General features: G+C 37.1%; 1 protein-coding gene across 1 annotated transcript in view; it reads right to left on the bottom strand.

Moving 5' to 3' along the window:
* LOC115220945 (alanyl-tRNA editing protein Aarsd1) overlaps positions 1-22756 on the bottom strand; it is a 584344-nt gene that overhangs the window by 67001 nt on the left and 494587 nt on the right. The window contains exons 7-8 of the mRNA XM_029791155.2: positions 17820-17936; positions 4452-4582 (exon numbers count right to left, since the gene is read on the bottom strand). Coding sequence (XP_029647015.1) covers positions 4452-4582; positions 17820-17936 — 248 coding nt within the window. The remainder of the gene's footprint in view (positions 1-4451; positions 4583-17819; positions 17937-22756) is intronic.

Here is a 22756-nt window from a genome sequence, read left to right as displayed (position 1 = left end):
TAAGTTATTTTACTAAATTCTTTGTTATATTTAAAATTAATTGGAAGAAACACAGAGCATTTCAAACTAAATATGGTAACGAAAGGGATAAAGGTTTGTAGTTATGTGGTACTTCGTTATACACACACAATATACTATGAAGTATACTAAATGTTTTTTTTTATACCATGTCCCACTGCATCAGCAGTGCTTCTTACACTATATTTAAGGCTGTTTCTACAGACAATCTAAAAAACTGGAGCCAACAATAATTTATGCTACAATGTTTCGTATTGAGACATCAGATGTAAACAACCTTAAAAATAAAGTAACAAGCACTGCTTTCGCAGTAGAACATGGTACTGACTTACGAAAATGGGGTGGGGTGGAACGCTTGGAAATGTCATCCCACTCCCACCCTCATTGGAAAGTACACCTGCACAATTTTCACTAAGAAAAATAAAAAAAACACACTCAGATTTTTTGCATGAAATCAAGTACCCTGACCTCCTAATGTGCCACAAAACCCTTATTTTTGTTTGGAAAAAGGAGAGGGATGGAACCAGAGAGAATCATTGGAATTTTTTTTTTTATTGAATGAATTACGATGACCACCTAATATGCCACAAAACACTTTTTTTGGTCCAGAAAATGGGGTGGTGTGGGGTGGAACCCTCGGAAATTTAACCCACCCCAGCCTCAACATTTTACAGAAATACGTTTTTGAGAGTGAGGAGGATCACATGGTTTGTTATTAAATAAATATTTATTAGTTAGTATTATGTGAATTAATATGTTAATGTTTATATTGTATTTTATGCTGAAAATATTTTTTCTGAAGTGTACGAAATATGTGTGGCTGTATGCATATATCATCATCATGGCACTCTGTCAGTTATGACAACGAGGGTTCCAATCAATGGAACAGCCTGCTTGTGAAATTAACGTGCAAATAGCTGAGCACTCCACACACACATGTACCCTTAACCCTTTTGTTATCGTATTCATTTTGAGATGCTCTGTGTTTCTTTCAATTAATTGTAAATATAACAAAGAATTTAGTAAAATAACTTACTTATCATTCAGCTATTGTTAGGATCATAAATTGTGACTATGGTTTGGTGGTATATTTTAATGAAAAACTTATGAAAACAAGACATTTATACTACAGAGCCAGTTTTAGCCGGGTTAGTATCAAAAGGGTTAACGTAGTTCTTGGGGAGATTCAGCATGACACAGAGTGTGACAAGGCTGGCCCCTTTGAAATACAGGTACAACAGAAACAGGAAGAAAGAGTTAGAGAAAGTTGCAGTGAAAGAATACAGCAGGGTTCGCCACCACACCCTGCCGGAGCTTTGGGGAGCTTTAGGTATTTTCATCCAATAAACACAATGCTTGATCTAGGAATCAAGACTGCAATCCTATGACTGCGAGTCCACTGCCCTAACCACTGAACGATTCCACCTTCACATACATATATATATATATATATCATCATCATTTAACGTCCACTTTCCATGCTAGCATGGGTTGGACGATTTGACTGAGGTCTGGTGAACCAGATGGCTGCATCAAGCTTCAATATAATCTGGAAATGTTTCTACTGGATGCCCTTCCTAACGCTAACTACTCCAAGAGTGTAGTGGGTGCTTTTACGTGCCACTAGCACGAGGACCAGTCAGGCGGTACTGGCAATGGCCACACTCAAGTGGTGTTTTTATGTGCCGCCTGCACAGGAGCCAGTCCAGCAGCACTGGTAATGACCTCACTCGAATGCTTTTCATGTGCCAGTAAGACGATGCTGGTAACGATCACTTTTGAATGGTGCTTTTTACGATATATATATACTGATAATAATAATAAAAGGGGAAAATTGATTAATTAATAATTAATAATTTTACCAAGTAGTTTAGTACGTTAAAATAACCCTTTAGGATAACATTGTACAAATATTCTATAATTATAAGCATAATTATAACCACTACCATATGGTGGTGGAAAAAGTATTTTAACTGCTGTTTCTAAATTCGGTGTGTGGTGAAGCAATTAACTGATCCCTGATTATAATTATGCTTATAATTATAGAATATTTGTATATATATAAGAGTGTGTATGTATTTGTAGACAAGAAGGTATTTATTTCCTTACCTTGCTGTCAAATCATTGGATTAATCCCAACAAAATACAAAATACAAACTTTTTTCTCGACCAAACATTTCAGGCTCTGGACCAGTGTCTTAGAAAAAACCCCAAAAATCTATCACTTTGGATATTTCCCCCTGAACTTGGTTTGGGTTTCATTTTTTGTGTGAGGTGGGGAGAGAGAGAGAGAGAGAGAGAGAAAGAGAATAAAATTTACATAGTTACCGCTGAACATTCTCAAAATTTTAAATTCCCCCACAAATTTTTTATTTTTTTCAAATTTATTTTTTCAATGTATATGAAAAAATATGGAGATTAAGAAAATGGAAAAAAATTTTTTTAATTTCAAATTTTCTATGAAAAAATCCTAAACTGTCTGAAACTGAAAATGTCAATATGCTAAGAATAACAGCCAAATGCCTGGAGAGCATTTGATTTTGTGTGCAACAATTTTAGCAGCTTATCCAAATAAACACAGAAATATGTTTTACATAAATGTTGGTTTTGTTTTTCACATTCATGAAGTTTTCAAGGATGACACCCACTAAAATCATGAGATTTTTTAGATGGGGCCAATGCAGATTCACACCTCCCCTTCAAAAATGCATTTTTCTGAAAAGTTTATTCCAACATGTAAAACCTAGGAATCCAAATAAAATTTTTCAGAAAAATGCATTTTTTCAAGGGGAGGTGCAAATTTGCATTATCCACCTTGGAATTGTGCTTATGTAGTTGAAGGATGGTCTGAGATGGGTAAATATAATTGGGCTGCCTCTCAAACAAATTTGTGGAATAAGAGTGGTTTATTTTTCTCTGAGGAGATAAATAAATATCTGGCCAGGTATTGATGCAAATATTTTGACCAAATACCTGGCCTTCTTGTCCACTCTTTGATATCCTTCCATAAACATTCAATGTTTTGTGTGGTTTTTTTTCTTTTCTTAGTGAAAATCGTGCAGGTATACTTTCCAAAATTTACCATTAATTTCTCCAAACCAACCAAAGCCTTGTTTGTAGATTTAGTAGACTGAAACTGAAAGAAATTCACTGTAAACCTTACACTTTCAGTGCACCTTCTCACTGAAAGTGTAGCTGCTAGAATAAGAAATACATATATTACGAGTGAGATCATTGCCAGAGCAACGAGCTGGCCTTCGTGCCGATGGCATGTTAAACACACTATTCAAGCATGATCATTACCATGTCGCCTTACTAGCACTTGTGCTGGTGGCACGTGAAACATTCGAGCAAGGTCGTCGCTAGTGCCACTGGACTGGCTCCTGTGCAGGGGGCACATAAAAAGCACCATTTGGGCATGGCCGTTGCCAGTACCACCAAACTGGCCCTCGTGCCGGTGGCACGTAAAAGCACCCACTAAAATCTCGGAGTGGTTGGCATTAAGAAGGGCATCCAGCAGTAGAAACTCTGCCAGATCAGATTGGAGTCTGGTTCACCAGACCTCAGTCAAATCGTCCAACCCATACTAGCATGGAAAGCGGACGTTTGATGATGATGATACACACACACACACACACACACACACACACACAGAAACATATATAATATATATATGTCCACCTGACTGACTCCCATGCCGGTGGCACATAAAAGGCGCTATCTGAACGTGATCAATGTCTGACCCGCCTGACTGGCTCCTGTACCGATGGCACATAAAAAGTACCCACTGCACTCTCGGAGTGGTTGGCATCAGGAAAAGCATCCAGCTGTACAAACATTGCTAGATCAGATTGGAGCCTGGTGAAGCCGCTGGCTCTCTAGACCTCAGTCAAACCATCCAACCCATGCCAGCATGGAAAACGGACATTAAATAACAACAATGATGATGATGATATATATCATCATTTAATGTCTATCTTCCATTCTGGTATGGCTTAAATGGTTTGAGAGGAGCTGGAAAACCAGAAGACGACATCAAAGTCCACTGTCTGCTTTGATATAGTTTCTACAGCTGGATACTCTCAGAGTGTGTGTGTGTGTGTGTGTGTGTGTGTGTGGTGTGTGTGTGTGTGTGTGTGTGTGTGTGTGGCTGGTGGTTGCTATCCTCTTGTCTCGGCTTCACATGACAGTTGTTAACTAGTGCCCTTCTTTCTCAGTCTTTTGTGTAAACATGAGGCTTAGCTACAGGATGGTCATCTGGCTGGAGAAAAGTCTGCCCCAACAAATTTTGTCCAATCACCATGAACAAGAAAAAGTGTACATCAAAGGGGTGATGATGACAAGAGGTGTGTGTGTATGTGTGTAACAAGGAAATTTTTTTGTAAAATTGTGGTTGCTTTGCATAAAAGAAAATCATTTTGCACTTTACTTACTTGAATACAGCAACAAGAGATTTCTCTGCTTCATAACCACGACTCAAATACTTCAGAACACGATTGCCAGTGAGGTAAAACAAATTGGTTTTGTTTTTCTTCCCTTTTTCAATCTTCATTAATTTTATAATCTAACAAAGAAATGATACAAAATTAGTAGATGAATCATTTTTTTTTTATTTTAAAATCAACAACAAAGAAAAAAATTGTATTTATATGTGAAGTAGTAGTATTGTTAATAAGAGTATAAGGGCTGATGGGGGTTGATGGTGTGAGGGTTAAGGGTATCAGGTCATCCCAAATCATACAGACCCTGTTTATTTGCTTATAGCTGTCCGTCAATGTTGGTGATGATGTTGCCCTCTAGGAGTCTTATGCTGCATTTTGTGAGTTGACAGATGTGAAAACACTCCGATCCTGGAATGGCATGTCCTTGAACACAGATGACAAGGGAAGTCGCCTGTTATGTTGTTGGTGAGTCTGAGATGAGGTTGATGTTTCTTTTCCTCAAGTTTCTCACGCTGGATTGGTTGAAAGTGTGCAGTTCCTTGGAAAAATAAGGTCCCTCCATGTAGAAATTCTCCAGCAAACAGGAATCTCCAGCATTGAATCCATCATCCAAAGTCATCTTCTAAGATGGGTTGGACACATTATCAGGATGCCAGATAATTGTCTCCCAAAAATGGTCTTCTTCGGAGAGCTATCAACTGGTGTTTGCCTGCATGGGGGACCCAAGAAGAGGTCCAGGGACCATCTTAAGCTTGTCCTCAATTCCTGCAACATTCAACTCTCACAACTAGAACAGTTTGCTTGGAATCAGTATATAGACCCATGTTCAAGGTCATTGCAACCATACTCATCCAATCCTTTTACTTCCCAACCATGCAGTCCTGAGTTCAGTTGCACTACATGGCACCTTGGGAGTGGATTTTGGTATATGGAAACTGAAAGAAGCCCATCATAAATGTATATGTGTGTGTGTGTCTGTGTGTATGCATTACTGTCTTCTTGTCTCAGCTTCATTAATAGTTGTTAATGAAAATTACCAACATGCAAGCAAGGTCCTTCATTCCCAATCTTCCATGAAAACATGTCTGGCCATGGGGAATATTACTTTACTTGGAAACAGATGAGGGTTAGCAACAGGAAGGGCATCTGGCTGTAGAAAAATCTACCTCAGTAAGTTCTGTCTGACCCCAGTGAAGAACCCCTTCAGTCATGATTGACCATGGGATTGCACTTAGAAAGTTCCCCTCTGAGGCCCAAGACCAAGCTGAGTGAACTTGAACAATGTGAAATAAAGTGTCTTACTCAAGAACACTACACAATGATTGGTCCAGGAATTGAACTCTCAACCTCACAATTGTAAGCCTGACACTCTAACTACTGAGCCATGTGCCTTCACATATCCAACCAATATCAAAATGATAATGATGATATAGAATGAACTTCTTTCAGTTTCCATCTGCCCAATCCACTCACAAGGCTTTCATCAGCCTGGGGCTACAGTAGAAGATAGTTGCCCAAGGTGCCATGCGGTGGGACCGAACTCAAAAACAGAAGCAAACTTCTCAGCCACACACCATACTTGTATCTTTACTCTATATTAAATCACCCAGATATCAATTTCAAGATAAACACACGTGTATGTGAGTGTGTGTGTGTGAGAGAGAGAGGGGGGAGGAAGGAAGGAAGGAAGGAAGGAAGGAAGGACGGATGGACGGATGGACTGATAGATAGATAGATAGATAGATAGATAGATAGATAGATAGATAGATAGATAGATAGATAGATAGATAGATAGATAGATATGGTATTACAGTATTTTCTAATTTTCTATCGGATTGGCATTTGTCTGTATGGTAAAGTTTCCAAATAATTCTGTCTGCAATTGTAAGATTATTACAAGCAGATTATTACACCTGACACTGACATAAACAAAATGAAAAGCTAGTTTGCCAATCACTTAAAAATCTAAATACAAAATAATCCAAAGAAGTAGTCTCTATGTGATTGTCCACATTCCTAGAAAAAGCTGAGAATTTTCCTTCAAATCATATCTTACTGTTTTGGAAAAGAAAGAACAATTTACCATAAATGCTCGAGTATAATCCGCATTTTTTCCCCAAAATTTAAAGGTCAAAATCCCTAGTGCATACTATATACAAGGTTAAAAATGAAAAATATTTTCTGAGCAATGTCCGAGTCTCTATTTGCTGTCTGGCAATGTTTATTCAGAGCATTTTGTGATGTCGGGCGCGAAATACCTTAAGCTAAGCCTGAATGCAATGAAGTCTTAAAAGAATCATCCATAACTTGCAGTAACCAACATTTATTAAAATAAAAGTATTCAGAACACAGAATAACATGTAACAAAAATAATTTGCAAACATATTTACATTCCCATATAACAGTTAAGAACATCACCATTATTGTATTACGCATGTGTGGAAGTGTTTGTTCAACTAGGTGCTGCTGGCTTAATTACACACAACTCAAGTTAGAGAAGGGGTGTGTATTATACACATGGTTTAGGTTTTTCAGAAGTACAGCCCCCTAAAAATCCCCTGCGTATTATACTCAAAGGCAGACTATACTCGAAGATTTATGGTAGGTCATTTCAGAGTCGTACTTGTCTGTCAAGTGGTCAAAGACCATGTGGTGAAACTAAAACAATTATAGCATAAGAGGCATTTATTAGCCATTCCAGAACACACAGAAACCATTAATTTTTGCTTAGTCATTTATTATTTGGTGTCAAAATTTTTGTAGCACTATTTGCAACCTCGTCACTAAAAATTAGATAACAATCTTAGAAACAAAGCAGCAAGCTGGCGGAATCATTGGTACATCAAGCAAAATGGTTGGAGGGGTTTCTTCTGGCTTTTTACATTCTGAATTCAAATCCAGTTAAGATCAACTTTGCCTGTTGTAGTAAGAGTACAACACCCTCTGACGAGAATAGATGGCACCACTAAATAGTCTAACAGAGTCAGCAGTTTGTAGTTAGGTCTTCGAAGTCCAGGTACAGTTTACAGTTTGAGTTAGTATGTTGGAAATATTGATTGTTGGTTCGTAAAAGATTGTTGGTTTGTTACATGTTTGTTACTGCTGCTGTTTCTATTTTGTATTGTTATAACACTGTTGCAGTGTATTCTTTATCTATCATTGACAATATCAACTGTCAATGAGGCATAAGGATATAACATCTGGTGACAAGGAATTTTTAAAGCTCACATAAATTATTTGATAATTTGCGCATTATACAAATTGTTAAATTATGGAACCTATTAGCTGCCATAATACAGCTTCAAGAGAAGCAACAGGAACAACTACAAGAGTTGCAGAAGCAAATATTACAATAATAGAAACAACAGTTAATTGAATTACAGTTAAGGAATTCTGAATCGGTAAGTTCGTTTATGCTAGACATAGTGGCAAACTCAGTTTCTGAATTCACTTATAATCCAGAGGAGGGTATTATGTTTCATGTGTACTATAGAAGGTACGAGGAACATTTTAACAAAGATTGCAAGTCATGGTTGGATGATGAGAAAGTGAGGTTATTACTATGAAAGGTAGCTCTGGCCAAGCATGAATGCTACTGTAACTTTATATTGCCCCAAAAGTCAAGTGAGATTGGTTTCCAAGAAACTATTGAATTACTCTCAAAGAACTTTTGTGGCAAAATTTCGTTATTTAACACTCGGAGTGTTGGAACTTAACAAAAAATGACAATGATGATTTTTATTAAATATGCCAGAGTAGTCAATTATATGTGTGAAAACTTTAAACTGTAGGAACTCACTCAGGATATGTTTAAATCCCTTATCTTCTTCCAAGGCCTTACAGTAACTGAAGATAGAGAAATTCAGGCAAGGATTCTCTCAAAAATGGAGCAAACTAACCAAGACTTAACCCTGAATACCATTGCAGAAGAATGTCAAACAATGGTAAACCTGAAGCACAACATGATAAAAGTTCAAGAGAAAGGTTCCAAGAAAGTACAACCAAAAAAGAGTGTCAGGCCCCAATCCATGTTATGGATGAGGAGGCCTACACTTCAGAAAAACGTGTCTGTTTAAAAACCAAAAATGCTATAGTTGTCTGAAATTTGGTCATAAGGGCTCACAGTGCAGGACAAGACTACAAGGGTCAAACACAAAAAGTTCTAAGGATCTAAAGTTTCAGCAGAAAGTGAATGCAACACAAAATCAAGAAAATTCATACACATAAAAATAAATTATGTAAATATTAAACTGCAGTTGGATACGGGTAGTGATGTTTCAATCATAAATGTGGATACATGGAGAAGAATCAAGAAACCAAGGTTACGTAAAACAGCGAAAATTGTGCGTGGCATGACAGGCGATAAATTACATTTCATGGGGGAAATGTGTACAGATGTCACATTTTGAGGAGAATCACGCAAAGCAAAAATATTCATTGTGGAGAATACAATCTATTTGTTTGGTACAGATTGGTTAGAGTTATTTGACTTATGGCACCTCCCCATAAGTCTCTACTGCGAAAACATAAATGGTTAAAAATAAATTGTTTGAGGAATTGAAGAGAAAATTGAAAAAGATGTTTCCTCAAGTATTATCAGAGGACTTAAATCTGTGTAAAAAGGACTGAAGTCTGCTTTCAAGTAAGTGAGAATACTGTGGCTGTATTTAAATCTAACAGAACCATCAAAATGATTGATTGATTGATTCTAGTTTCAGCTTATGAGCTGTGGCCATAATGGTGGTTTACTCTAAGTGGGTGGCACCCATGGTGTACATTAAAAAGAAAAAGAATAAGATTAGATTGTGTGCTGATTTCTCTACAGGACTGAATGACTGTTTAAAGACATGCCACCATCCCTTCACAAATTCAGAGGACATTTTTACAAAATTAAATGATGAAAATATTTTCTCCAAATTGCATGTCTAATGCATATTTACAGATTAAAGTAAATGACAAGTGCTCAAAGTATCTGACAATAAATACACATAGAAGATTGTACAGATATACCCGGTTACCTTCTGGATTAAAGGTTGCACTGGCAATATTTCAGCAAATCATGGATGCTATGTTATCTGATTGTGAATTTGTAATCCCTTATTTGAATGATATATTGATTAAGAGTAATTCGTGTGAACAGCATGTGGAGCATATAAAAGCTATGTAAAGGAAATTAAAGATTACAGGTTCACTTTGAGTGAAGAAAAATGCAAATTCTTTTGCATCAAATGAAGTACTTAGGGCAAATCTCTCTATATATAAAGCTGAAGTTGTCTGTGTATGGCAGGTTTGGTAGCCTTCAACTAACACTATCTCCTCCGAGACCCTGCGGCGCAAGTTGACCAAAATTGAGAGTATGATAGAAGAAGGTTTGCTCGTCCTTCCGTAGAAGAAAAAATTCAAATCGGACCATGTTAACACCAAAAATTATTTACATCAAAAAGGTGCTTTTTTTTTTCTATGAAAATCCCAATTTTTTATGATTTTTTGACTGCTGTGTCGTCATTTTTCGGTGTATTTCAACCAGAAAAATGTTCACTGAAAGAGAATAACAAGCTACATAATGCAAAATTGTTACTTTTCAAAAATTCCAATTCTAAAGGGTCGAAAAGAAAACAAGCCCGAGCAATGCTGGGCTATACTGCTAGTAATTGATTAAAATGATAAACAGCCTGACCTTTCGAGGGCAGGTGCAATAAAGAATATGCCAACTCTGATAAATATACCAGTATTACAAGCATTTCTTGGGCTGGCAAACTACTACCAAAACTACATTCCTAATATGCACAAATTAAGAATTCCATTGAATGACTTATTAAAAAAGAAAGTAAAGTGGAATTGGTTGGTTAAATGCCAAAACATATTTGAAGAAATGGAAAAAAATTCTAATCACAGATTTGTCTGTCGTGCATTTCGATCCTGAAATGGACATTGTTGTAGCATTTGATGCTTCAGAATACAGAATAGGAGCAGTTTTGCAACACAGGTATAAAGATGGAAGTACAAAATTAGTGATTCATGTTTCACACTCACTGACACTGGCAGAGAAAAACTACAGTTTGATTGAAAAAGAAGCCCTATCAATTATCTTTGCTGTGAAAAAATTTAACAGGTTTCTTCATAGTTGAAGTTTTCTGTTATAAACAGATCATTAACCGTTGCAATCAATTTACAGGTCAAAGAAAGGGTTACTTACCCATACAGTGAACCAACTGCAACATTGAGGTGTAATATTACTAAATTACAATTTCAAAATGCAGTATATTCCATAAAAAAAATTGGTTATGCAGACTGTCTATTGAGATTAATTCCCCAAAATAGGGAATCATTAGAAGATACCATGAGAGTCACACAGCAGGCAGAAAATGAAATAAAAAAAGTATCTTCACTAATGTTCTTCAAGAACTGCCAGTGACTGCACAGGATATAAGAATGAAATCTGTAGGCGATGAGTATATTACAAAAATGAAAGAAGCTTTAAAAAATAAGCAGAATAAAAGTACACATTTGATTAGTTTCTCAATATGCGACAATATTCTGATGTATGCACAAAGGGTGGTAATACCGACTGCATTACAAAAATGTGTATTGCAGCAGTTCCACAGCAAACACCTGGGAATGTTGAGGATGGAAGTTCTGATGAGAAACTATATCTATTGGCTGACTATGGGCAGGGATATCAAAAATTTGGTGAGAACTTGACAAAGTTGTGAGCTCACAGCCGAAGCCCCACCAGTAAAATATCAGTTGTGGCTGAAGACTGAGGACCCATGGTCTAGGTTACATATCGACTTTGCTGGACTGGTGAACAGTGCTTACTATCTAATTGTGGTAGACAGCTGTACAATGTGGCCAGAGCTATGCACATACAATAAACCAACCGCTAAGACAACTATAAAGTTCCTATATGAAGTGTTTGCATGATCCAGTGTTCCAGACACATTAGTTTCTGATAATGGAACACAATTCTCAGGCTATGAATTCAAGAACTTCTGAAAAATGCATGCAATAAAGCATATTTTCACTCCACCCTACCATCCAAGGTCAAATGGGAAGGTAGAAAGATTTGTGAACACATTCAAAAGAGCATTAAGAAAAGTTTGGAATGAATTAAGTAATGACGAAGCACTAACAAAATTCTTAAGGGTATATACAGTAACCCCCAATCCAAGTACAAATTCAGCAAAGTCACCCACAGAGTTGATGTTCACAAGAAGAATGAAATCGATTTTTGAGAAAAAAAGGTGTAAAGGAAATTCAAAAGATGCAATGAAATATTTTGAAGTAGGAGATAAAGTGCATTTTAAGACCTACAGAAATGGTAAAGAAGGCTGGGAGGATGGCCTTATAACCAAAGAAATAGGAAGTACGATGTATCTAATTAAAGGACCATGCTAGGAACATAGGAGACACATAAATCAGCTAAAGAAGAGGCATACTGAAGAACGGAGAGAAATTCCTATGGAAATATTTTTTGATATATTCGATGTCCCAGCACCGAAAGTAATTGAATCTAGTAGAACCAGCATGAGAAAACAGAAGCAGATCAAACACCTTGAGATACAGCCCAAGTGAAAAAGATACTAAAAAATAATAGCGGTAAATAAAATTTCTTTATTCCTTTGGTACTCAAAATCACAAAAGGGAAGACGTTGTGGTGAAAGTACAACACCCTCTGACGAGAATAGACGGAACTACTACATATAAATAGTAGTAGTTTGATGTAGTCGGCAGTTCATAGTTTGGTCTTTGAAATCCAGGTACAGTTTACAGTTCAAATTAGTATGTTGGAAAAACTGATTGTTGGTTTGTTACGTATTTGTTTCTGCTGCTGTTTCTATTTTGTATCGTTATAACACTGTTGCAGTGTATTCGTGATCTATCATGGATAATATCAACTGTACTACGATATGGAGGTGTAAGGATATAACAACCTTTTATCGCCTCAGGATTGATAAAAGAAAGTACCAGTCATATACTAGGGTCAATGTAATCAACTTGCACCCTTCTCAAAATTGCTGGCTTTGGGCCCTGCAATCGACCATCATCCCATTCAGGAGGAATGCTGTAATCACAGTTACTTACAAGCCATGGAAGCTGGATAATTTGCCTTCTGAGTCCTGGTTGTGTGGTGAGAAGTTTGCTTCTCAACCACATGGTTCTGGGTTCAGTCCCAGTGAGTGGAGCTCTGAGCATGTGTCTTTTACTATAGCCATCGGCTGACCAAAGCCTTGTGAGTGGATTTAAATGATTTACAAAGAATAAGTCTTGGGGTCAATTTGCTCAACTAAAGGCAGTGCTCCAACATGGCCACAGTCAAATGACTGAAACAAGTAAATGAGAGTAAAAGAGTATACATTATACCTAGGGGAAAAAAATGATGTGATGGTCACTGTTGGGATGCCTTTAATCATAGATCTATGTATTCTATTGGTCCCTGGAAGCAAGAAAGTTGATTTCAACAAGACTTGAACTCAAAACATTTTAATCCATCAAGCTTTAGTTTTTGTTATTTCAATAACGCTTTGATATTCGTTTGGCATAACAAAAATATCACTTAAGTTGTTTGTTGGTTGTTGTTTTTTTTTAAATTATAATTTTTTAAATAAGATTAAAAGATCAGAAACTAAAAATTAAACTAACCTTGACAAAAACAAAATTATTATTTTTAATAGAAAAAATGAAAAATGAAACGTATGAAAAAAAAGAAAGAAAAAGAAACGTTTCCATGTATTTAGAGAGGTTATCAGCTAGACTTGATAACGATGATGATGATAAATGGGAGGATGACAACGACAATGATGATGAGGATGATGTTGATGATGATGATGATGATGAAGACGATGCTGATGATGATGATGATGATGAGGCAGTTGATGATTTGAACAATGATGATAAAAAGAATGATGAGGAGAAAGAGGAGGAGGATAGCGATGGTGACAATGACGATGAAAGTGATGATGAAGGTGATGATGAAGGTGATGAACAATAATACCATGATGAAAATAATGATGATGATGATGACAATGTTGATGAAACTGATGATGATGATGATGATGATTGTTTGATTTGATTGATGCTCAGTATTTTTATCTCAAGCTTTAAAAATGCAAAACTTAAAAAAAACATAACACACACACACACATATATGTGTGTGTATATATATATATATATATGTATATATATATATATGTATATATATATATACATATATATATATATATATATATAATATATATATATATATATATATATATATATATATATATATATATATATATATAGTATGTATATTTATATACACATATATATGCATACATGTGAATGTGTATATATATATATATATATACATACACACACACACATACACATACGCACATATACACACATACATGGTGTATATATTATGTATACATACATATACGTGTGTACACACATACTCATGTGTGTATGTATGTGTATATATATATATATATATATATATACACACACACATCATGAGAGACAAGAGAAAGAGGGGGGAATATCTAAGCTCCACAGAAAATTCTTATGGAAAACTGCAGGTGAGTACAAGTTTAACAAACATTTTCGGCAAGGGGGGAGGGAGGGACTTTTTCTTCTGTTTTTTTTGTTTTCTTCATCTACTTTATTTAAAAAACAAAAAGACAAAAAAAAAACAAAAAACAAAAAAACAAAATAAAATGAAAAAAATAAACCTATTCAAAGTTAGTATGATTGAGATAGTGATTGCTTTAGATTTTACCGATGTCTGCACACAGAAGAAGAAGCAAAGCACATTAAACATGATTTTAGACCATAAATCTATTTACATCTCTGAAATCTATTCGCATCTATATAATAAGTTATACAGTTTTTACTTTTAGATCCAAATTGTATTTTTGTTGTTGTTGTTGTTGTTACCTTTTTTTTTTTTCAGTGTGTGTGAGTTGGTGTAGTAGTTTATAATGCATTATTTTTACGATACATATATATACTTACAAACGTATGTATGCATGTATGTATCTACCTACATATGTATATATGAATGTATATGTATATTCCTTTTATTTATATGTCAGACTATGGCAGCTTTAATATTTGTGAAAATTCACACTTGATCTTTTATAAAACATAAGCATCGGTATATTTTTGTCTTTTACTTGTTTTTCTCTCCTAAACATAGCAGGAATTTTTCCATTTCTTTCTCTCTCTTTTTTTTTTTATTCTATTTTCCATTCAAAAAATCAAAATTACTCTCCTATATCAAATTTTCCATCAACGTTTTTATATTAGTTGAAATTTTTTTTTCCTTTTTTCCCCCCGCCTGTTTTAGATTTGTACATCAAAAATTATTCGAACTTAACATTATAAATATAAATAATAAAAATACTGGTTTAAAAAAAAAAATTCTGAAGTTTTATTTCTAAAATACCAAATCAAAACTCCACTGCTAATCACTTTAACTTATGAAAAATTACATGATAATGGTATCCAACCATAGTTGAAACTTTGATTCTGTATATAACTCGACGCTCAATGTTCAGTGTTTGTAAGTTCCGGTGATTTATTTTATATATTTGTATATATATATATATAAATGGCATTTAAACAGTTTTGAGTTGGTGATAGTAGTAGTAGTAATATAAACGAAGGTAATAACAATGGCTTCTGATCCAAGCACAAGTCCAGATCAGAGCCATTAGGGGGTTTGGTTGGTTACAGAGAATCCAGTACCTCACAGGGATTTTATTTCATTTTATTGAGCTCAGATACAAACACAAAGACACATACATCTACATACATTACATACGCGATGGGATTCCACACAGTTTCCATCAACCAAATTAACTCAAAAGACATAGGTCAGCCCAGAGTTATAGTAGAAGACATTTGCCCAATGTGCTTTACAGTGGAACTAAACACCAAACAGATTATTATTAAAGCAGTGAGCTGGCAGAATCATTACCATGCTGGGAAAAATGCTTAGTGGAATTTTACCCATCTTTACATTCTGAGTTCAAATTCTACCAAGATCAACTTTGCCATTCATTGTTTTGGGGTCGATAAAATAAGTACCAGTTGAGTACTAGGGTTCATGTCATTGACTTACCCCTCACACAAAATTGCTGGCCTTGTGCCAAAATTTGAAATCATCGTTATTATTATTGTTATTGCCTTTGCACAGCTTCTAATGCTGGAGATGTACTACAGTGTCAGTTTTCACTACCAGTGAACTAAGGTGGGTAACACCTCTTATTTTTCGAGCACCTTCCAGAGTATTTGAGTGGTTCCAAGCAGTGCTGTTTTCTACAAGTGCTCCACCCTTGTTGCAGCCCCTATTTGTTCCATGTACTTCTCAAGATTTTTACTCACTGTTCCCAGGGCTCCAACAATTATTGGTACTACTACCACCTTTTTCATCGACCACAACTGCTTAACCTCCCAAGCTAAACTGTCATATCTCTCGACTTTTCTTTCTTCCTTATCACATATCTATGATCCAGCATAGTTTATTTTCTTTCTCAATTAAGACTATGTCTGGCTTCCTATTCTCTATCACATGGTTGCACTTATTATTATCATTATCATTATCATTACCATTATCATTATCATTATCATTATTATTATTATTATTATTCAAAGGTGGCGAGCTGGCAGAATGGTTAGCATGCTGGACAAAATGCTTGGCGATATTTCATCTGCCATTAAGTCCCGAGTTCAAATTCCGCAGAGGTCAACTTTGCCTTTTATCTTCCCGGGGTCGATAAATTGAGTACCAGTTATGCACTGACGTCATATAATCAACGTATCCCCTCCCCATAAAAATGGCTGCTTTTGTGGCAAAATTTGAAACTATTATTAAAGCAATAAGCAGGCAGAATCGTTAGCAGGCCGAGCAAAATGCTTAGCGGTATTTCACCAGCCACTACATTCTGAGTTCAAATTCCACCGAGGTCAACTTTGCCTTTCATCCTTCCAAGATCAATGAAATAAATACCAGTTATGCACTGGGGGTGGAGGCGCAATGGCCCAGTGGTTGGGGCAGCAGACTCGCAGTCGGAGGATGACAGTTTCAATTCCCAGACTGGGCGTTGTGTGTGTTTATTGAGCGAAAACACCTAAAGCTCCATGAGGCTCCAGCAGTGTCAGTGAAGGAACTCTATAGACCTAGAATTACAGTTGCTATAAAGGACAAATGCCTTCTCTCAGCTACGTTCTCCAGCCTACAGATATATTCTGAGGCTGGATGCATTTATACTGACCATTCTTGCTACTTTGAACAAATTCATGAGAGGCTAACATCTACTTCTTCAATTTCACCAAGATGAAAAAGATGATGAGAGCTTGGTCAAAGAAGAAAATATCTGCCCTCAGCTAGCCATTTCAGTTTTGTCCACCATATGATATAATCTCTTTTACAATCACTAGAGGGTAAAGAATCAATGCTTGTCCATCATGGCCAAATGGATGTGACAAGTAATCCTCACAAAAAACTTGGATCCGCAAGTCAACAATGCTTAAACGTTGAACATATACATGCAAAATTATTACAATGCTCTGTACTTCTATATTTAAGAGATGAGGAATTATGTACAGTATTTACAACGGATGGATATTTGTCCTCATCTTCTTTGTTGTTAACACAATGTTTCAGCTGATATACCCTCAAGCCTTCATCAGGTGTCTTGGGGAAATTTCGAACCTGGGTTCTCATTCCTTAGGTATTTTTCGATGTTGTTATTATTATTATTATTATTATTATTATTATTATTATTATTATTATTATTATTGATATTCAGGTTACTGCTTGGAATCAAACTCGGAATCTTGGGGTTAGTAGCCTGTGCTCTTAACCACTATGCCATATGCCCATGGGCATAAGGCGTAGTGGTTAATAATAATAATAATAATAACAACATTGAAAAATACCTTAGGAATGAGAACTCAGGTTTGAAATTTCCCCAAGACACCTGATGAAGGCTGGAGGGTATATCAGCTGAAACGTTGTGTTAACAACAAACAAGATGAGGACAAATATCGTCAAATGTAAACAATGTAAATAATGCTCTGCACTCATCTCAAAAGAGGCAGGTTAACAACAGTTCTGAGCCAGTAGAGCTTACCCCATATCAGCAACATTCTCCCCCTCCCCACCTCACCAATAGCAAAGTCAGGTAACGGCTTTTTAGAAGTTGTGCCAATAGATCCACAGCTGAAAGTGCTCTAGAGTAGGTTTTATCAATTATGAATCTTCCCAAATATAACAATATTGGTTTCAACACAAAGTTTGAAATCAAAATTCTTGCAAAACAAATTCAAAATCGAAAATTATTAAAGTTTTATGGAAAACAAACTTACTTGCAATTGACTGAGATTGGAAACATGAGTGCCACAGCACATGTTATTGTCAATTCCTTCAAAACATATAACTCTAACTGCTCCAACATGATCTTCAGGCAATCCACGAGCACGGACCTTTGGAAGATAAAGAATTTCAAAGAGAATTAGGCATGTTACATGGAATATCTGTCATTTGTCAGTCTAATTCTTTATCATCCTCAAGAATAACTGCTATGAAGATATATAAAAGTTTAGAGCTGTACGCTATGAAGATGGAGAAATGTCAAAATGAACATGATTTATAAACTTAAACCAAAATCTTCAGAGTCTTAAATCACATCTTTAGAATATTTTAAATAGAAGTGAAAAGGTGGAATGGATAATAGACTGAAGTGCAAGCATCAGTCTGCTGTTGGTATGGGTGGTTTGGAGGTAGGACATTTAATTCTATATTCCTCAATACACTTAGCTAGAAGTAGGAACTAAAACTGATGATAATTATCTAGAATTACCGTATTTTAATGTGTATAAGGAACCTCTTAATTTGGGGGGCTTAAAATTTGGGAAAAAGGTTTTCTAAGGGATTATAATACTATCCATTTATAAGAAACTCCCATATTTTTTAAACCTAACTTTTGACAAAAAAGGGTTCCTTATACACGTTAAAATACAGGAATTAATGCCACTTAATGGCATTTCTTCTGGCTTTATGTTCTGAATTCAAACTCCATAGAGGTTGATTTTGCCTTCCATCCTTCCATGGGCCAATAAAATAAGTACCAGTTATGCACTAGGGTTGATGCACTCAACTAACTTCATACCCCAAACTTAATGAGGCATCCAGAGAAAAATAGGCATTTTTTTTCACTCAATTCACTTTGCAGCCACACGGGGTCTGGGTTCAGTCCCACTGCATGGCACCTCGGCAAGTAAGTGTCTTCTACTATAGCTCCAGATCATCTAATGCCTTTTTAGTGAATTTGGTAGAGAGAAACTGTGTGGAAACCTGTCGTATATGTGTGTGCACACATCTGCCTCTGTGTGTGTGTGTGTGTGTGTATTTGTCCTGCACTATGACTTGACAACTGGTGTCGGTTTGTTTGTGTCCTCATAATCTGGTGGGACTACAAAAAAGAACAATAGAACTCGTGTCAAATTTCAAAAAATAAGTACTACAGTTGATTTGTTCAATTAAACATTTCAAGGCAGAGCTCCAGCATGGCCAGAGTGCAATAACTGAAAACAAGTTAAAAGATGAAGGATCCAGTGAACGATTGAACATAATTTAATTTAATAAACCAATTATAGATTAAATTGAGGATCCTTAATTAATCATAGGAAGTTTTCATTATTTATTTCGTCAGCTTCTTATTGCTTTAGTTGGTGTTTAGTGATAAGTTATTTGGGATCATGTAACCCTATGATTGAGATGCTCCAACCATGACCACCAGTATGTCTATGTTTGATCTTTCTAGAATGTAAGGATAAATCTTGAAGGGGAATATCTTGTGCATAGAGAAAGCAGGAAGAAGTCCCACCAATATCTGTACGAAACAGAGGACACATATCACCAACATCATTTAATGCTCTTTTTTCCATGCTGGCATGGGTTGGACAGTTTGGTGACAGCTGCACCAGGTTCTAGTTTTGAATTTTGGTTTCATCTCTATGGCAGGATGACCTTCCTAACACCAACCATTTTACAGAGTGTACTGGGTGCTTTTTATGTGACACTGACATAAGTGATTTTTTATGTGACACTAGAACAAGTGCTTTTTATGTGGCACTGACAAGTTCTTTTTATGTGGCACCAACACAAATTCTTTTTATGTGGCACTGAAACAAGTGCTTTTTATGTGGCACCAGAACAAGTACTTTTTATGTGGCACCAGAACAAGTGATTTTTATGTGGCACCAGAACAAGTGCTTTTTATGTGGTACTAGAACAAGTGCTTTTACGTGGGACCAACACAAGTGCTTTTTATGTGGCACCAACACGAGTGCTTTTTATGCAGCACCAACACAGATGCTTTTTATGTAGAACCAACATGAGTGCTTTTTATGTGTTACATGGCACCAGCACAGGTTACCCTTTGCATTGAGAGAGTGGATATATCTGCTCAAAAGTTTATTGCTGTAAACTGCGGAAAGCTGTTTTACCCCAATAGCTTTGAAAGAAAACCTCTCTTCTTATGTTGCAAAAAGTAGAGACACCTCCAGTGGCTCTGAACAAAAGACAATTTTTCAGATTTTCTTAATTTTTTCACATATTCCATCAAATATCTCTTTAGAGAATAAAAATCAAATACTTCTGGTGGTGGATATGAAAACTATACCTGCAGAAGATATTGAAAAGGTATTGCTGAAGCATAAAATGCCAATTCCATTTTGCGGTGGATAATTTACATCATTATGGGAAATGACCATGAAATTTAATTAGAACAGTCAAAAGGCTAAAGAACTTGAGTGGTCTGCAGACAACTTGTGCAACGGCTGAAAAGAATACATTAACACATTCATTGCAAAACTTCACACAAGTTCCATTAACACAGACTGTGGCAGTTAACGTGTTAATGATAATAACAATGATAATCATACTGTAGCAAAGCCGATGCTGTGAACATTTTGTCAACTTGGAACATAGCTTAGAAACTGTTTTGCACAAAAGCTATAATGTAACACATGTTGAAATAGAGGTTGACACAGAAAAACTTAAACAAAAGGACAATAACTCTTTCAACTGGCTTCCATGGAACCAGACATGTTGAGTTGTAGAAAAAGCATGTAGATATTTAGATAGATATATCGAGTCAATTATACTGACTTCTACTAGGAACATTCAAGAGGTTTAACTACAAATAACAATATCAGTGAATATAGAATAAAACTTAGAACAGGAAATAACACAACCATCAATGATATAAACTAATTTTTTTACTTTTTACTTTACCATTCTTCAACAAAGTTGCAATACACAACTGTAAGCAATCATCCTATTATGTATTCTTCCATATGTATATAAATCGATCAACATCAATGGAAATTGTAGCTGTGATACCAGTGCCAGTGGCACGTAAGAGAACCATCTGAACGTGGCTGTTGCCAGTGCCGCCCTGACTGGCCTCCGTGCTGGTGGTATGTAAAAAGCACCATCTGATCGTGGCCATTGCCAGACCCGCCTGGCCTCCGCCGGTGGCATGTAAAAAGCACCATCCAATCGTGGCCATTTGCCAGCTTCATCTGGCATGTAAATGCACCCACTACACTCATGGAGTGGTTGGCATTAGGAAGGGCATCCAGCCGTAGAAACATTGCCAGATCAGACTGGGCCTGGTGCAGCCTTCTGGCTTCCCAGACCCCAGTTGAACCGTCCAGCCCATGCTAGCATGGAAAGCGGACGCTAAACGATGATGATGATGATGATGATGATGATATATATATATATATATGTTATTGTTTATTCTTTCTTGAGCTATGCCTGGCTCATAAGGGCCAGTTTCCCAGTTTCGTTGGCATTTAGGTTCCCCATCTTGATGGGAAGCCGTTCCATCACAGCTGAGCTGCTAGATGCAGGAAGAGTGAGAGAAAGTTGTGGCGAAAGAGTCAGCAGAAGTTTGGCATTATCTTCTGCCGGAGGCGCATGGAGCTTAGGTGTTTTGTTCATAAACATACATCGCCCACTCTGAGATTCAAACCCGCAATCTCTCGACTGCAAGTCCCCTGCTCTAACCACTAGGCTATGTGCCTCTACACACACACATATATACATACATATATACATATCATCATCATCATCATCATCATCATTTAACGTCCGCTTTCCATGCTAGCATGGGTTGGACGGTTCAACTGGGGTCTGGGGAGCCCGAAAGCTGCACCAGTCCAGTCAGATCTGGCAGTGTTTCTACAGCTGGATGCCCTTCCTAACGCCAACCACTCCGAGAGTGTAGTGGGTGATTTTATGTGCCACCGACACAGGTGCCAGACGAGGCTGGCAGACGGCCACGCTCGGATGGTGTTTTTTTATGTGCCACCGACACAGGTGCCAAACGAGGCTGGCAGACGGCCACGCTCGGATGGTGTTTTTATGTGCCACCGACACAGGTGCCAGACGAGGCTGGCAGACGGCCACGCTCGGATGGTGCTTGTTACGTGCCCACAGCACGGAGGCCAGTCGATGCGGTACTGGCTACGGCCACGTTCGGATGGTTTTCTTATGTGCCACTGGCACTGGTACCACAAAGATACAAATTCCATTGATGTTCATCTATTTTGATTTGTTTTGATTTTCACTTGCCTCAGCAGGTCTTCACAAGTGTCACAAGAAGGAAGGTATGCACAGGTGGACTGACTACGTCCCAGGTAGGGGCCATGGGTTATGGCCTGACTAGTCTTGCCGGGTCTTCGGATGGTGTTTTTATGTGCCACCGACACAGGTGCTAGATGAGGCTGGCGAACGGCCACGATCGGATGGTGTTTGTCATGTGCCCACCGCACTGACTACAGCACTGATGGATTTCTTGTGTGCCACAGGCACTGGTACCACAAGATACAAATTCCATTGATGTTCATCTATTTTGTCTATTTTGATTTGATTTGATTTGATTTTCACTTGCCTCAACCGTCTTCACAAGTGTCACAAGAAGGAAGGAAGGTATGCACAGGTGGACTGACTAGTCTTGCCGGGTCTTCGGAAGGTGTTTTTATGTGCCACCGACACAGGTGCCAGATGAGGCTGGCGAACGGCCATGATCGGATGGTGTTTGTTACGTGCCCACAGCACGGAGGCCGGTCGATGCGGAACTGGCTACGGCCACGTTCGGATGGTTCTCTTGTGTGCCACCGGCACTGGTACCACAAGATACAGATTCCATTGATGTTCATCTATTTTGATTTGTTTTGATTTTGATTTTCACTTGCCTCAACAGGTCTTCACAAGTGTCACAAGAAGGAAG

This window comes from Octopus sinensis, linkage group LG17, assembly GCF_006345805.1.
Source record: "Octopus sinensis linkage group LG17, ASM634580v1, whole genome shotgun sequence".
Lineage (NCBI taxonomy): Eukaryota > Metazoa > Mollusca > Cephalopoda > Octopoda > Octopodidae > Octopus > Octopus sinensis.
This window is presented reverse-complemented; position numbering and strand designations above follow the sequence as displayed.